Source organism: Haliaeetus leucocephalus, unplaced genomic scaffold (genome assembly GCF_000737465.1).
Source record: "Haliaeetus leucocephalus isolate CR32 unplaced genomic scaffold, Haliaeetus_leucocephalus-4.0 Scaffold636, whole genome shotgun sequence".
NCBI classification, from domain to species: Eukaryota; Metazoa; Chordata; class Aves; order Accipitriformes; family Accipitridae; genus Haliaeetus; species Haliaeetus leucocephalus.
In genome coordinates this window covers 2206851-2225535 of record NW_010973072.1, presented here as the reverse complement: position 1 = coordinate 2225535, position 18685 = coordinate 2206851, and the positions used below count along the sequence as shown (strand labels likewise).

The 18685-nt window shown below is 36.4% G+C and overlaps 1 protein-coding gene across 2 annotated transcripts in view; it reads right to left on the bottom strand.

Annotated features, from left to right (window-relative positions):
• Positions 1-18685, bottom strand: part of RBFOX1 (RNA binding protein, fox-1 homolog (C. elegans) 1) — a 293981-nt gene that overhangs the window by 266674 nt on the left and 8622 nt on the right. The window contains exons 2-3 of one of the 2 annotated variants that reach the window (XM_010578433.1): positions 6713-6867; positions 3713-3933 (exon numbers count right to left, since the gene is read on the bottom strand). The exons of the other annotated variant lie outside the window; for it this stretch is intronic. Coding sequence (XP_010576735.1) covers positions 3713-3799 — 87 coding nt within the window. The 5' untranslated portion in view covers positions 3800-3933; positions 6713-6867. The remainder of the gene's footprint in view (positions 1-3712; positions 3934-6712; positions 6868-18685) is intronic. 2 annotated transcript variants of the gene reach the window in all.

Sequence of the window (18685 nt, the reverse complement as noted above, 5' to 3'; positions counted from 1 at the left end):
TAATAATTTTTATAATAATGCACATGAACTCCTTTTTCTCTGCTAAATGGAAATTGAGACACCTAAACCAGCCATATAATAAATAATTTAGCATCCATCATTTGAATTTGAATATATTGAACTTGTGTTCTTAAAATATTTTATTATAATCCTAACATTCCAAGTATCCAGAGCAATTGGAAAGATTTTATATACCTAAAACACTCAAAGCCATGAGAGATGAAGCTAATATGGAGACCTTGAGCTTGTTATTCTACAAAACGTACTATTCTTCTATGAATTGCGAAATAGCTTTTTTGATGCTGCACTTTGTAATTTTAATGATAAACAGAACTTTGGTTTACATGTTTATTCTAAGAACATGTAAGAGGGTGCGGTAGCACACAGCCATGCTTCCTGACTCCATGGCTTAGCTGGACATAAGAGTTTCCCCATAGGAATCAAATGATCATATCAAATTGGGATATGAACCAAGGGCAGGATAAGAAGTCTTTTACTGGATTGCCGCTTAATCCTCTATGGCAATTTTTGTCTCACCTGCCAGGAGAAACAGCATGATAGTTTTGACACAAGGTAGGCCTTGCTGTCCACAGCATCCGCAGTTGCTGGATTGCAGTACCTGCTTTGGTCCTCATGGCAGCGTAATTGTGACAGCCTGTGAAGCCGCCAGTACATCTTTTGTGCCAAGTCAGAAAACATTTCTCCACCCACATGAGGCATAATGCTATTTATGCATCATTTGTACTTTCATGTGATTTTTCCTCCTACAGTTTCACCCAGGAGGAAGAAGGGAGAGGAAAACGTATTTTATTTTTTCTTATTTAAAAATGGGTTAAGAAATCACAGGCAATAATACCACCATCATTCTAATAAGTTTTTTGAAGGTATATTTATTTATTGGAAAATAAAACTAAGCTTGCAAGTATATTTGACATAATTTGATACATTTTGACATATCTCTAACTTAGAACAACTCCCTTCTCTCTCTCCAAGAACATATGCATTCCACTTTTCATCATCTCACTCAAACACACGATCTCAGTAAGAGGAATACAAATCTTCTTAATAGAATAATACATGCAATTGGGAAAATACACATAGCTGTTTATCTAAAGTCTTTCCAGAGATGTATCCACAGTATCTGCCCTTTTGTGTTTGTCCTAAATTTCCCACATTCCAGTACTCTGTAACAAGAGGGTGTGACCAAAGCAAGCAGAGGATGCAAGATAGAGTTTACTGATTAATTTAGGAGGAAAGACTAGAAAAGGCTGCACATACACAGCATAAAGTAAGATAATATACAGCACTTGAAGGTGCAGAACCCGTGAAGACTACCAGTCCTCCACAGAGATCTGAGCTCTCTCTTGTCAGCCATATAATACAACACAAAGAAAAAACAAAATAGTCCCCCAAATCTCTATGCAATAGTCTACACTGGTTTCACATGCAATCTTGGTGTAAATCCAATTGGAAATGATGGGGAATCCCTAATCAGAAATACACCTACTTTCTGTAGAAATCCATGCAAATAAATACATCGCAATCTTATAATCCTCTAAGATGTTAAAACAGCCTCATATTCAAAAATACTTCAGGGTTGGCGCTCTCAACCTGCAACCCACTAAAAACATTTGCATAATCAGTTTATCAAGGCATATTTTTGAAGAAAATTTCCACTAAAGGTCTGAACATTATGTAATTACTGCTTAGAAGAGGATGATATAAATATGCCTATCAAGTGTCCTTTGCATTATTTACTTTGGATACAATACTTAGCTTTACTCTAAGAGACAAACAATAAGCATTCTAGTATCATAAGCTGACTGCAGATACTGCAAATGCAAATACAAACTTGGGGTGAGAAAGTGGTTAAACCATTTAATGTTCTAGTTCACCCACTAAGACAGTAACTCAAACATTTGTTTTGTTTCCAAAATGCAATTTTCAGCTATGACATTAAGGAGAGGGAGAGAAGAGGAGAGACTAGAGAAGTATCCGTATGAAGAACACTTTTCAACTGTACCTGTAAACATACCTATTTTTTTGTAGAACAATTCTTATTGCTTGACTATTTTAGACCTATGCTAATGGAGTAGCACAGGCCTGGATATATCTTTCTAAGGAAAGAAAGAAAAGAAAAAAAGATTGAAATAAGGCATCCTGAATTTTCAAAGGGCCCTTTCTTCTAATCTATCTGCTTGGATAATGCGTCCAGAGTGGCATTTTGTAATGACAGCAACTTTCCAACAAATCAATAGTTATTTAATTCCCAACAAGCTCTCGAGTCCATTAAACCTGATTACATTCACCCATTTCAGTTGGGTGCAGTTATTTTTCCTACACCGGCACTTAATCTATAACAGGAACTTATGAGAACTTTCAAAAGCAATTTCAACATCAATCAGCATAGAGTGAAAGGCACGATTTGCTTGTAATTATTTATTGGACAGGATGGCACAGGGTCTGACTGAGCTCTAGTGTCTGACCTTCACCCCCAAATTCTAACGGATATGAAGGCCTGCTTGCTGTGTTCAAATGTGCCACCGTGTCTCACTGCATAAAAAAATAGCATCAGCTTGCATGTCCTAGAAGACGCAGTTTTTCAACACCTGATAATGGCAATGCTATATTTCTATTTTAGACATATGTGTCTGATATTAAGCCGAAAGTGAAGAACACAACTCACAGTCTTTGATTACTGAATGGACCTCTATGGAAAAAACCCTGTTTTGTGCTGTGATTGCCCCTCTACGCCAGCTAACTGTTGTAGTAAAGGAGCATAATGAAAATTTGCCTCTCCTCTACAGTTAATTTAACTGATCACTAGCATGACACAGAAATGCCATAATACACATGTGTGTCTCTCGACCCTGTTAATGTATAATATCTAACTACTACCATTTATAGAGTACACTGGTTTTTTTAATTTTGTCAATGCTCAGAAACGTTACTTATTCTCTTTCTTAATGTCTTCTAATACTGTAAACAACAGAATACTTTTTGCTTAATTGGTGTCTACATGTTCTATTCAAAATCCTAAGTCTAACAGCAGAAAATTCAGTAGTACCACTTTTTGATAAAAATAAAATAAACGCAAAACCAGACAACACAGACAAATCTAGTAATTGCCAGTTAACTTCTAAAATACAGAATTCTTGCCCTGAAGCAAGATCTTAAACTTGCAGGGTTCAAAAGAATTCATACGATGTGCATAAATATTCTGTGAAGGTGATATATTTCTATACACACAAAAACACAAACCCTTTTTCATTCAGTGTGACGCATAATATATGAATTAATGCATATTTAACACTATTCATATTTGCTGTGCTAAAACACTTAACCTAAAAACATCATGGTAAGTTACTTTGTCTTATGACCTGCCGTGGGAATGCTGACTCCCTCAGAAACCTAGAATGGATAGCAAATCCTCTGCCCTGTGGTCAACCTCATGAAGCAAAGGCATGAATGTTAAACAGCAGACAAATCAATACAAGCAAATATAGCTCAACTACACCATTTATTCAGCCATGAGAGATGTCAATACACAGATTAGGGTGATCCATCTTTTTGATTTCCTACTGTCTTCTCACTGACTACATGAGAGCTTTTGCCTGTATTAAAAGTGTTTGCTTTCTCAACCATAAAAATTCCAATTATTACTCTAAGTGCACTAGAGTTAAGTTGCTTGTTGGAAGCGGCCTTGCATTACCTGAACAAGTCCAGCGAAGTATGGTGCTGCCGGCAGAATCATTGGCACTCCATATGGATGTAGCAAAACTCCTTGAGACGACAACATGGTTTAAGTGATAGTATTACTCCCACTAAAGCTAAACACATCAATTGAAAGTTAAGGGAAAATCTATATACCAACTTCTTCCAAACTCAGAGCTAGAACCAAATAACTTCTGTCAGGGGCAAAGCCCACATCAGCTGTAAAAAAAAGAAAAAAATTGACGTCAGCAACTCTTAATGTTAAAATTTTCTTCAGAGACAACAGATAGAGACAACAGCTGCAAACCTAACTCTACCAAAAAAGGAAGGGGCTATTTTGGGACCAGCTTAAGTAACATGACTAACCAACTACTCTTTATCAGTTCAGATTTTTAAGTACTATACACATACAGATCAAGTTCTGTACAGATCTACTGATTAAAATTAATTTTCCTATCAGTTCCGGCATATACATGACAACAGTTACTATTAGAAGCCATTTAAAAAATAATCAGGTTTATCATGATTGCATAAATAAATGTTTCCCTGTATTTATAAGCTGTAAAACAATATTCATGTGAGAATTTAAACATAAGTCTGTTACATTAGGTACATATTCTATTTTGATTAATTATATTTTTCTTGCTTATTTTGAATATTTGAGCTAACTACTGCAAGCTAACTACTTCTATTAGTGTAAATTATATTTTAATGGCTTTTCTAACCTTTCACAACATCTATGTTGCTACATTTATCATAGCTTTTTTTAAAAGAAAGAATTTAACCCTTAGAGTGTCTCATACCTGTTCTCCCATTAAACTTACACTCTTAGTGTAAGAGACAAAAGAATGAAATTTAGGCTGGTTTTTCCCCCCTAAACAAAACAGATTTGCTTTTTAATGTACTACTTGCAAGACATTCTCTTCCACAGCTAATCATTTTCACTTTAGACAAAACAAACTTAGTCATTAACACCTGTTTCATGTGCAATGTATCTTCTATTGCAGATATGACTAATGACAAAATTACAATTGAGCAAGACTTTTTTAATTCCATAAAGAATTAGTTAAGTGCTTAAAACTTCATGTCACAAGTCAAAAAAAAAAAAAATCCTCTCCTACAGTCTTTGAATAACCAGGGTGCTTCACATCACTAATTTCAGCTACTTGATTTTGTTGCATAATTACTTTTCCAGATAACTAATTGCAGACAAGATTTGATGTGATACTCAATTATTTAATGTCACATTTTGACCATCGTGAAAGGTTTTCAGTAATTGATTCTCATGTATCAAGGCAGTGATTTAGAAATCTACCTTAGCAGCTGCATGTTGGCCCTCATTACTATCAACCTTATACCATTTCTAACTTTAGATGTTGAACTGTGACCCTCTATGATGCTTTTTTGAGAGACTGCCAATAAGGACTGCAATTGTCACATGATCAAGTGATGTTTACCTAGTTCCATCTCCTGTTACAGAATCGCTTCACTTTTCTATTGGGGATAATGCTGTTCACACTGGTTATCTGACTATGCTTAGCTATTAATCATATTTCTTGCTCTTTTTTTATTAAGGAACTGAACCCTGCAGTTTAATTATTAAGCACACAGTAGGAGGACACATCGTGGGTTTTGCCAAAAGATTTTCATAAATTCCAATACAAAACCAGTTATTAACTTTCATATAGAAATATACAAACAAAAGGTACATATGAAAAAGCGAGTTGCCATTACAACTCATTTAAAAGTATTTAATTTCTTAAAAAAAAAGTTCATTTTAACTATTACATATTTGTTTGGTCTAATAGAGTGAGCTGCATTTTAAGGGAAAGAAGATTTCTTTCACCTAGGAATGGAGATTATAAAATGGATTCTGCAAGCTTTACTCAAATGACTCCAGTGGGACAACTGACATAAATAAGGATTGTTAAACTGCTCTGTAAAATACTTAGTCTTGTTTTGTTTCAGCATGTTTGTATTTGATAAGACATTAGAAAACTTAAAGAGCAAGATGATTCGTACAGGGGAGCATGGGCTTAAGGGAAGCTTTTCTGTGACCTGGTTTGGGACAGTTTTTGCTTAACATTTTCATTAATTATTTTGGCACAAGGCAACACGCTGATGAAATTTCCTGATGGCAAAGTTGGAAGGTACTGTCAAGACTGAGAAGGATAAGAATATTATATAGAAAGAACTGCTCAACCTTACAGACTGCATTAATAGAAACGGGATGAAATTCAATAATACAAAATGTAAGGTCATGCTTCTGCTAGTAACAGAAACTTCAGTTCTAAACTCAGGAGGAAGAAAAGCAGGACCTCATTGCATCTGTTTAAGGAATTTGAGCTGCTAGCACGATGCAAATACGAAAAGGCAAATTATCAGTATTTCTTTTATTCTTTTATTTCTCAATTAATTTCTTAGAGGTACTTCCAATAGCATACAGTTCTCTTCATCCACATTACAAAAAAAAAGGTCAAATTCACCTACAACAGCTGTAAAGAAAGTCCTTTTTGTGTAGTTCCGGGAAATGGAGCAACTATGTTGTAAGAGGAACCTAAGAAAGTTTGATTTGTTTATCCTAGCAAAAAAAATCTGTGAACAGGGGAAAAAAACAGTAGGAAGAAGAGACTGTTTAAGCTAAGGACAACCCTGACACACTAAAAATCAAGGAAAAACTAGTTATGAATAAATTTAGGCTGAAAATATTTTTTCAAGGTTTTTTTTAAAAAGTATTTTGGTGTTGCCTAAGTGAGGGTCTAGAACAGCCTTCCAAATCCACAGTAAAAAAAGGATAGCTTATAAAAGAAAATTATATGATGCCAATAATAGTGGTAACCTGAACTCGGCAACTGACAGGAGGACCCTTCCAGTTCCTTTGCAAGCAGTATAAACATTCAAGAATAATGACAATATCAAATGTCTAAAAAGCAATTATATTTATTACATTGCAGATTGTAATATATAAAAATAAACTTTGAAAATAAACTGTAGTTACCTGTTTTAATGAAAGGATGCTTTGCTTGCCTCACTATAACAACATGCTTCTAAATGTATAGCTGTATGGCACTCCAAATCCAAGCTCTGACTTTCTGGTTGGGCTCTTTGATGATGTCCCATGTGTGCACCAGCTACCTAAGTTCGCACAAACCTCTGTGAATCAAAACCACAGAAGTACAATACAGCTTTACTCGCATCTCCGCCCCATGCCAAATTCTGAACTTACGCCAATACAACTACATCAGCTTCACCAGTTTATACCAACATATTTGTTCTCCCTCCCAGCCACACAAAAAGGAAATTTGTCTTAAGTTTTACAGTTCACCATTAGTTAGCATTAATGGTCACTCCTGTTCTGCAAGAATATATCGAATACATGAAACTTGACCAAAAAGAGCGCTGAGGACTCAGAGAATGAGCCAGAAGAGTATTAAGTACGCTAATAATTCTGTTTCACTTTAGCAGGACCTCTAGCATGATTACAGTTAAGCATGGGCCTAAATGTTTTTGCTAGGGCAAAGCCAGAATGGTCAGTACCATGCATATCAATCACTTGCCTGAAGCCACTGGTGGTGACAGTACTTACTTCCTGCCTACTCCAGCATTCTTAGTCCCTGCAAAAAATTAACTATGTGTGTGGGTGGAAAAGGGGAGTTCATCTATTTTAAACTATACAGCTTTCACTTCCATTACATTCTAGAAAACTATAATGCTGTTAGAAAAAAAATGACATGTTAAGTCATTTTCAGTATGTTAATGGAGGGCATGTTTCTTTCAGCTATCTGTTTCCAAACCCTGGTTTTGGGGTTTTTTTTCATTGAAAGTTTTCAAGGATTTTCTGAAACTGAAAACTGGTTTTAAAAATGAAAGACAGGAGAAAAGAACAAGAAAATAGATGAACACTAGTTTTATATATAAAATATATATATACGCAAATAAAATATACAATCTTGTTTCATTTCTGCAGAATTTTGCTAAAAGGCAGGTATTATTTATGAAAAGCTGGTTTTAAAGGTGAACAGCATAGGTTAAGCAAGCTAAGGTAGCAGTAGAAGGTCACAAAATATGTAAGTATTTCAGGCCCAGCAGTCTAGCCATAATCTTATGTTTTAGCACAGAACTGAAACTACTGACAGGAGTCCTCTACTAGTGATTTCACTGCAGTCTTGCTAAAAAGTCATTTGAAATGGGAAGGAAAGGGAGACCACTGTAGAGTACAGATGCACACAGAAAGAAAGCAAGCCAGAAGTATGCCGGAAAACTGGGCTACAAATTCAGGCAGAACAAGAAAAATGAAAACAATGCAAGAAGGGCCAAGGTTTTGATCCCACCTACATGTAATACCTAAATGGCACATTAGACAAGGACCAAAATATTCCCCCAGGCAAAAGCAAATGCCTAGTTTTGCTATGGTTCAAGGTAAAAAAGACTTCAGCAACTTCCCTGGAGTTACATTGCCTGGAAAAGTCAGATCCCTGCAATGCAGTCATCAGCCAATCAATGACAAACACTCTAATCAGATCCTGACAGAAGTAACCTATTTAGACCACCTTTCTGCCAAATAATTAATTCTTCTTAACACCTGTATCTAGTTAAAAATACCACAAACAATGGTTCTTCCAAATGCTGTACAACACCAACAAACTTCAAATAATTTCTACTTCCTTGCAACATTGGCCCAAATTTGTCATCTCACAGATCATAAATAATTCAGGTACCACTTTGGCACCCTCTTCATAGCTTATCCTATGTCATATTTGATTCCTTTAAGCTCTTATTCAAGCCTCCCACTTTCTGGCCACCTTTCCTATTCTACAAGTGCTCTCCGTTTTCTCGTTAAGATTTCTCAGTGGTTTGGGGGTAAAGGAAAACCCAGAACTGAGAGGATTAAGTAGTTTCCAAGTCTCATGGCTGCTTCCATCATCCACAGCAACTTTAGATTAGGGTCCCTAAAAAAGTATTACCAGATAGGTACCATGCATGCTCTGAAACAGAAGGTGAGCTGCCATTGATTAGCACTGCCTGAGGTAAGTAAACCCAGGCATTAAATGAAATATTGGTAGATAGAAAAAGCTATCCTATATGTCTTCCCCCACCCTCCCAAACACAACTGCTGCCACTTTTATAACTACTACACTTGTCTTCCAAAGACTATTTCCACCTTTCTGCAAAAACCATTTGGGACCAAAGGCTCTTCTAGGGCACCAGAAGCACTATCCAGACTTGACCCCTGTCCTCAGCTGCTGATTCTATTCCACTCTTCTCAGCAAAGCTTGAAGTACATGTAGGACCTGTTCATGCCAAGTGTCAAATCCCCAGCCAACTGCTATTATACTTAACACAGAACCAAAATACAACATGGATATTTCAGCAACTTTTAAAGTAGAAGATATCACATATACAAATTAAAGATATCTACTGACCTCATACTGATACTAGCATGGAGGATGCTGTCAGAATTTGTCAAGTTTATTGAGCATCTCAGTCTATACTAGTATATAGGGCAAGGATATAGAAACTATTTACAAGTGGGAGAGTCCATCTTTTTCAATTATGTGGAACACTTACTTGTGGGATACAGCACATTTGGTATTAACACATTTTTCTTCCAAACTTAAAGCTTCTATTTGAAAATTACATTAGCTCTTAGGAGCAAATTAAAAACTAGCTGCAGTTCAAGATGAACCTAGCTGATTCTTTCAATCGGAAACCAACAATGCTTCAGTTCCACTGAAGTTCAGCTTTCTAGCCTTTTCTTTTAAATACACAATGGTGGCAAATTTAGAGATTTCAAAGATAAAGAAAGATAAATAACCATAGTTCTGCTGATTATGAGAGGTTCAGACAGAATCACCTCACACAAAAAACTTAGCAAGCATATTTGGGAAACAGTTTGTAGCCCTAGAAAAATCAAGGCCTTCACATTACAGGCCAATTGGTCTCACATTATTTGAAGTACAGTATCTCAGCAAATGTTGGTCTTCAAGTACATGGCAAATCCTTTTTCTTTGGTCTGACTAACTCCAAACTTTTTTTGTTGTTGTCAGTACTGTGCACTGATTCACCTGCTCCTCTAGTATCTCACTGGCTAAAGAATGGCATGCTTTCTTTGTGTTTCTTTTGGAACATTCCCACAATGATCACTTCTCCTTTCCCTCCTTGCATTGTCCCACAACACATCCTTTTACTACCTGAGCAACTATACGGTACTTGTCATCACCTTCAAGGGCTCACTTCAGCCTATTCTTACCCTAGCTACTGCTGTGAACAACTGAAAGATCAGTATCTTCACACTGCCTTGAATATTACTAGTGCACCTTCACTTCCTAACCACACTTAAAGTGGCATCAATGCTTTCTCCTATAATTTCCTGATACCAGGTAAGAACTTCCTATAAACATCTATGAATATTCTCTTTCAGCAAATAAAACCTCCTCTTGCCAGAATGCCACACAAAAACATTGACTGGGGGATGAACTGACTGCTGAGTAGCATGACAACCAATACCCCTGTTCCTCTGCAAGTCAGCTATACGTTTGTACCCATCATAAACTGTAAATTCCTTTTGAAGAGAACTGTGTCTGGTACAAAGAGATCATCACCTATAACAGTAACATGAAAGAACACATGCACTCAAAAGGTATACATCTACTTCGCTTCACTTTTTCAGGAACATGTCAAAGCAGAGATTTTTACATAAATGGCTTGCCCTCTTCTACATCCTTAGAAACCTTCAGTTCCTGCTTAGATTAGATTGCTAGAGATACATGTTTGTCTCCTGATAGCAGATAGACTGATTTACCCTTCAGTGAATCGCAAAACACATTCAGTTACATAGGCCATAAATGTATGCTAAAGAGAGGAAGCAGGTTAAAAAAAATGGAATTAAGGGATGCCTCTGTGGCTGGACTTCCCTTTGGCTACCACAGAAACATAAGGATGTGTCATCATCCATATGTATCATGGCACAAAACCAGAGAACAATCTGTGAACCACTAGTCCCTGAAAAAGCCAGCCAAACAAATAGCTATAGGCGCCTTTTGACTTATCTGTATTTTCATATGAATTAGAAAGATTCTGAATTGCAACCAGCTTTGTCTTTTTGTGCCAGCATTCATGTCAAAATTAAAGCAGGATGAATCTGGGAACTTCAGTTATTTAATGTGTTAAGGCAATGAACTAGGAAGAAGGATAACATTAGACTGTGCGAGAAGTGACACAGAAAATCATCTTCTCAAGCTAGAAAAAGTGCAGCACACATGGTTATGCAAGCCATTTGTAGGGCAGCTTCGTCAATGAACAGCTTCATGGGCCTGTACAATTCTACTTGTGAAGGGAGTTTCTCTGTTTGTCTCCTATTGTCCTGGATCACTCAAAAAAGTTAGCTGCAGAACTAAAGGAAACTACTACTGCTTTAACTACCAAGAGTTGATTTTGACATGTGTACATTACTACTTATTCACAACACCGAAGATGTGTTGCAAAGGTCTTCCCTATGTTTCTTATGTCTTAACGAGCACCGCATTGCTTTCCTTTTCTTAGAGTTCCATACTGGCTTTTATTACATAGTTCCTATCAGCTGGATAGTGTACCAAATCAGTTGTATTTTCACTGTTGGCTTCTTTGAGAACAAACTCTTTCCTATCTCCAGGCCACTTCAGATATCTTTCACTACTCTGCTCTTATCTGCCATTTTGTAAAGGGTTGAGATAAGCCTCCAATCTATGTGAAGTTAAGCGGTTTTGAAAATTTTGTATGAAATGTAGAACAGACACTTTCAAGAACTCATGTTTGTTTGACATCATGCAGTTACATAGCCAAACTACTGAAAATGACATACATCTTCTAGTGGCATAAATTATAAACAGTATCACATATATCTTTATTTTAAAAAATTGCCAGGCTATAGAGATATGTATTTCACAAAATATGCATTACTGTCATACTTTCACATATCCTCCTTAATGTCATTCATTTAATCTTCTCTTTCATGTGCTGGATATAAGATGCCCAAGAAATATGTATTTTTGCATGTATTTTGCCCACAGGTAGGAGCAGGCTGTAATCTTCTCTTTGGGGTACATTCATTTGCAAATACAGACCAGCAGCAACAATATATTTTTCCTTGCAAATCAGGAACAGACTGACTTCTAATCAATATCCACTCTTAATGAATCCTATTGATATACCCAGGCAATGCCATGATAGATCATCATCCATTCCACACAGGATTTTTGCCAATACTTGAGCACACAACCAGTCTCACTCGGTATCAGCTCATGGCTGCCTTCTAGTTGACCCCAACATGCATAAAACAGGATCTCGGGAATATAACAGTGTATTCTAGAACAGACAAGCTACCTGCCTGTCACTGTCACCTGTCAGGCTTTGGTTGTGTGGTGATGATAGATAACCACATATTTTTATTGCCAAATCTGGTCAGACAGACTTCTCTTTATTGCTGTTGTCAGGCTACTCTAACTACTGTATCACAGGAAGCTATGACTTCTTGACCCCAATTAGCACATTCTTTATTCATCAAAGTACGCTTTTCATTTGCTTCCCTTGGGAACAGCAGAGTATCACTGTAGGATCTTTCAATACAACTTCACCCCCTTAATACACTCAGGATTTGCTGACAAGTAACAGCTACTCATTCTCCTGAGTGAAGTTCATATTAATAGGACTGTATGGTGAATCATGAGATTGTATTAAATCATGCCTCCTGCCTGTACAAATACATCATTCAAGCACCCCACTACGCCAAATGCAATGGTTTGATTGCAGAAACCAGCATAGGGTAGGTATCCCAAGTGGGCAGGGTGCCCTGGAGAAATAACTTATTCAACCCCCAAAATAATAAAGACCCTACATGTCTTTAAAGGGATCAGTGGGAATTTCTGTTCACAACTGACAAGTTTTATATCCTCCAGAGATAAAAATATTAAGACTTGAAGGCATTAGATGTAATCCAAGCCATAATTCAGCTCTATTCAAGACATCGGCAATAGTTTTTAAGTACTGAAGTTTAGCCAAGAACTACAAGCTAGGAGCATCTGAGGCAGGCAGGATTTGGCTGAAAGCATTAGAAGGCAGAGTTGATATGAAGTTTGCCTCCAGATCTGAATACCACAAAGTTAAGAAAGCTTTTTCAACTTCATTGCTACTTTATGTCTGAAGTCAATTCAGTCTCATAGGTATCTCCTAATGCAACTGTTTGGAGACAAGCTTAATCACACGTTCAGCAATTCAGCCACTGCTCCTAAACTCAGTCTGATGTCTTACAGGTAGCTGCTGTGCGTGGCCTGCCCAGCCAACAGATGACACAGCGTAGGAGCGCCTGCCTTTTCCTGAGATGGGTCAGATCTCTTCTGCCCATAGGCTGAAGGTCTGTGACTGAGGCGAGGTCAATGTGAGTGGAACTGCTCTGGTACTCTCTGCAGGCACCTTCACATACTACTACACAGGAAAACTACTTTGAAAGAATAAAGTTCCCTGGATTAAGCTTCAGACAAACCTTCCTGGTAATACAGTAAAGAGATCTCACCTTAAAGAATCATATCATGGGTTTCTTTCCTCCCCTGCCCCAAGACCTCTTAGACAATATTCTACTTATTCATTATACATTCCAATCCTAAATAACTATTCTACCAAACAGATTATTTTCTTCAACAACCACAGGGGATACTGAATTCATGTGAATATCTGATTTCTAATAACCTCTCACAACAACTTCCTCAGGACAATGTAAACCTACGGGAATTATGCTACTGATCAGAGTTAACGGAAGAGGATAGAATAAGCACTGAAGAACAGAAAAACCGTACACTGTTGTATCAATGCCAGATGGCAAGAGCCTTTCCTGTCATCCACTTAGCGACTTTTTTGCTTTTGGTTAATTTGATTTTATATTAGAAGGGAAAAAAGAAAGGATGGCCTTCATAATCTCACCGTCATTTAGGTTTTAATCAACCTTCGTCAGTGCCCTTGGAAGGCACCAGCAAAGGACTGGTGTAAATTTGTGCAGAGAAGGAGGACAACAGAAGAGGATTATTTCTATTTTTATTGAAATCAGTACTTTAGCTGACTTTAGCTGATATTAAGGCTATTAGCTGCATATGAGTAACATTTTATTGCTGCAAGAAATAAGATAAAGTAGTCTCCTTCTAAGACCTGAGATGTAGCCAATTCTCCTGCAGTTTAACATAGGAGGATCAGACACCAAAAATCTAGCTCATACTCTTTGATTGAGAGCATCTTACCTTTTCTCAAGATTTTTCAATAGTGATTTGTCCCTAACCAGAAAAAAATGCAACCCATGATACTGTTTAGTAAAAAAGCAAAACACCAAAATGTGTGTTACTGACCAGGAACAAATGAAAATAAGAACTGTAATATTGCCCTACAAGTTTTGACTTGTACTGCTCAACAAACACGAACTGCACTGAAAGTTCATATTCTGTTGTTCCCACAGACACAACTTTTGCACATCTGGATTATAAACGCTATTATTGGAACATCTCTTTGGTATTGCAATGACAGAAAAGTGCTACACAGCTGCTTCTACAGAACTGTCAGATTTCAGGATAATTAATGAGTCAACTGGGACTAGTGAATTCTTATAGAAATTATTTTCAAAGGCTTTTATAATTCCCTCAATTTTTTTCCTAATGATAGGTCTCCTTCACAGACTGCTTCCTTAGATGCTTTCTTAATCTAGTACTAGTGCATAAGCAATGGACGTGAAGAACTTTTTTTGTTGTTTACTGATCTATTTGGCCATTTGTGGTACTAGTAAAAGAGCTAAATTTCCTGAATTCTTATCCTCTACTTTTCAGCCCACTTGGCTCTTTAAGATCATACAAACAAAATACTGAAAAGTTTTACGGAGTTTTGTGCTCTGTAGCCCCAATTCCTTGTGAAGCTATGCAAATCACCAGCATCCACCACTATCACCAATCAGACTCCACCTGCTCTAACTCAGCTTCCTTCATAAATCTGTGAAAATAACTTTCCCTTAGAGTTTCTCTAAAGCAGTTTCAAAGTTCATTTTCTGCTGGAAGCAGGTACATACCGCCTGCATCATTTTAGTGCAAATAAGTACTTAAAACTATTCGCAAGCAAAATATACAAGAAAATTATGAGAAAAAAATGCACACAAACTGTACAATGCATTAATTTTACAGCAAAGCCAAGGATAACATCTTTAGTGGAAGTCAATAAACTGTGTTGATCTACTCCAGCAGAAATTCTGATCCTAGTTTTCTTTCCCATTAAAATCCATCTCTGCATTGCATACCAGAAAAGAGGCTGTGAATGCTCCATTCCCACGTATGCATTTGAAGACACCTGCATGGTTTGTTCAGTTGTATACAAACACATACGTTTGTTTATAAGAAGCAGTTCCTAAGAGACACACCCTACCAAACTGTTTAGCAATAAACATTATAGGAAAAACCCAAACAAAACCAGAGTTCCCCCCCACCCAGCAGTGTGTTTCTGGAAACACCCTGAAAACAAAGTTCCCTACAAACAGCATTACCCTGGCATTCCTTCATTTTTTTGAAAAAAGTATTTAGAAGTTCCTGTCTGAGTTTCCATTTGTCACGTTTGTGGAAAGTCAAAACTGCAAGCGTAATCCTCCAAATTTATTAAAGAGCATTTACTGACACTTGAAGGAAGAGATTTGAAATCCCTGGTTTACATTCACATCTTTTGCTGCTGAGGCACATGGATAGGTGAGAGGGCAACTATGAAGTATTTCTAACAAGCCCCTGCAGAAAGAAGTGAGGAATTTTCATTCTATCCTAAAAACTGAATGTCATTTTGCAAAATTACATTTAAACAAAGGCCTGGAACATCAGTCCTACATGACTGTTAATAATGCATACTTTTCTGAGTAACTATGGTTGGGTTTTCCCTCCCCCCCCCCCCCTTGAATTTATTTTTTTTTTTATATACAAGGGGTAGTTTAGTTCATATTAAAATGATATTGAACAACATTTCAATGGAAAACCTGCGTACATAAGACGACCAGATTACATTAACAGCATTTCAAAGGCCTCGAATGTACACATGTAAGAAAGAGCTATAGATAGCTGTAGCTCTATAATGGTATAGAGTGGCAGCTCAGACATTAAAATACTACAAACTCATGTTCTTCCTTAAACATTTTTAATAGGCGACTTTCTGTAATGATAAAAGCTACAGAAAGCCTAATTCTAGGATTTGCTCATCATTAGTGTCTGGAAAATTTTCTCCTACATTTTATTTTTGAGGCCAAAACAATCACATGCTGCGTAGTTGGAAATTTTCAGTGATTTACCTTAGTCCATCCAGAAAGAGTATAGTGGACATCAGTGTTACATAAAGAAAATTAAAACAGTTGACAGGTACATTAAAACAACAACAACAAAAAATTCAAAACAGATAATGAAACAAGCACTCTTTCAACAGGAAATCCATTTGTAGAAGAGTCAAGTTCTACAGTGTTGTCTCCCTGCTCACACAGTACAGCTTCTCTTGGCTGGGGAGTATGCATGGTTGCTCTGCCCTGAGTAAGGTCTGTCAGAGTAAAAGTAGACTGAGCATTGCCTTCCTCAACTGATGCTCTGGCAACAGTGTAAACTTTTACTCAGAAATAATTCAAGTTAATTAATACATTTCTGTAATCAGTAAGAGTTCATCAGTAGCTGTTTCAGTAATTAATGGAAAGTAATACACATTTCTAATTTTTGTATTAGCATTCATAACTCAAGAGCATTATTTCAATATAAAATGTATGGCAAAATCAATTTAGTAGTGGCAAAATCAACTTAACCCATATATTATAAAGCAGAAATTCACTATTAAACAAAAACTGCCTGAGATCATCACGTATTTTTAAATGAAGTAGCATTTATTCAACCAAAATAAAAGATCATTGTGCAAATACTAGACAACTAATTACATAATATACCTTTACAAAATTACATAATATGGGTGCAGCTTGTTTCCCTGTTTTCTGTTTGAAAAATAGATTGTTTAATAACCCATCAAAGCTATCTGTAAACCAAGGAAACAATAGAGCAGATGTTGACTGTTGTCTTGTGCCTCACAGACATAATTAAATACAATGAAACACTCACCCACCCAAATAATAGAGGACAAACAAACAGAAAAATGGTACTCTATAAACATAAACCTCATTTACTGGGCACCTGTCTTATATTAATCTGTGATTCAAACCAGTGATGAAAATGGAAAAGAGGGTATTCATCTGCCTTCAGACTACAGAACAAACTACAAACAAAAAATTCCTCTTGGTATTAAGTAGCTTTAACTTCTGCACTACTGATTCCTACATTGTTGACTTTCATAAAGCTAGGAGGGAACCATATTTTCTGTTGTAACAACACCAGGACAGGGCAGTCACATTTTCTGTAAGCAAAAGCTACATGAATCAATGACTCCAAATGATCCAAACAGACTAAAAACACTGTGCCTGCTGTGTAATACAAAGTCTTAAGATTCCCCTGGAAAGCCAGATTCCTTTTAACTGCAAAACATGTTCCCTGTAATTATTTCCTAACACCCATCCCCCCACCCCCTTGTAAAACAATAATGGAAAGTAAAGATTAGATTCCATAGGTATCAAACCAAGTGTTTACTTTCTATGAGTGTCCCATAACATTGTTTAATACTCTTTCACATCAGAAATTAAGAGCTTTTTTTAAAGCCATCCTTCATCTTCACTTCTATAATCAAATGTAGATACGTATTTTGTTTAGTAATATCAATATCGATCCACTATTTGAAAAGAATCATTATGTAAATTAATACAAAATTAAGTACCCAATCCTGCAGTTGCTATTAGAAAACAAAGTTTCCAGATTAAAAAAAAAAACAACTTTGAAAATTAACACTTATATTTATTGCAAAAGAACATGGAAGCTTATTTTTGCTAATAAAAAATTATCTTGATTTTAAAATGATAAATGCTTTAATAAGTGTTATTAATTTTTTTAATTTTAGATAAAGAATACAAAATTGCTTTGTTTATTGCAAGCATATTTTGCCTTTACATTTTATTTAGTTATTTCTAAGAAACAAGACAGAATATAATGTGATCTGCATCTCTTTATGTTAATAAAACCATGCTAGCCTCTTTCCATAGATAACACCATAAAGCATAAATACCAAATGGAAAACAAATGGAAATGTAATGCCACTGTGAAGCAAACCAATCAACCTTAAAACAGCTGAGATAGATCTCATCCAGTAGTTCATTCATTCTTTATAGAAAAGAAATGAAAATATTCCTAGGTGAATCAGATTAAGAAAAAAAAAAAAAGAAAAACCACCCTCAGCAGCTCTGAAAGGTTGTAAAGCACGAAATTCCTTTGATTTATGAAGGCAGCATCCACCGCATTGAGCAAAACAACTCAGCATGCTGGGACCCTTTTACCTGAAATTCCTTTATTAACACAACCTGGCTCTGCTAGTGAACAAAAGCAGTGGTGCGGTGTGTATAAATCATTAATACTATGCCGTGCAATGGCTGAATTTCCTGTGTGAGCTGGAAAGCCTTCCTGCACAACAGGGATTTTGGGGTTGGAATTGGCTGCTATGAAATGTACTTCATCATTCTCCGTGTTTGACGCTTCCCAATAGCTTTGTACTTTTCCTCTCCTTTTTCTCCCCCAAGCCCAGCAACTGCAATAGAAATTTATTGGATTTTATGTCTGCAAATAAAGGAAGAGAAAAGAAGGAAAGAAGCAAGCAAGCCCATGTAGAAGTAGAATCCTTTCCCCTTGATTTAAAGACAGGTTGTGTTTAAATGAAATCTACTACTAATGAATAAATTTAAAATTTTTTAAATGTTTAGTTTACCACTTTGAACTGAAAAAAGCCTGAAAAAACCTACTGAAAGTGGGGTTACTATTAACAAGAACAAAAAAAAAATTAAAAAAAAAATCAGCTATCACTGAAA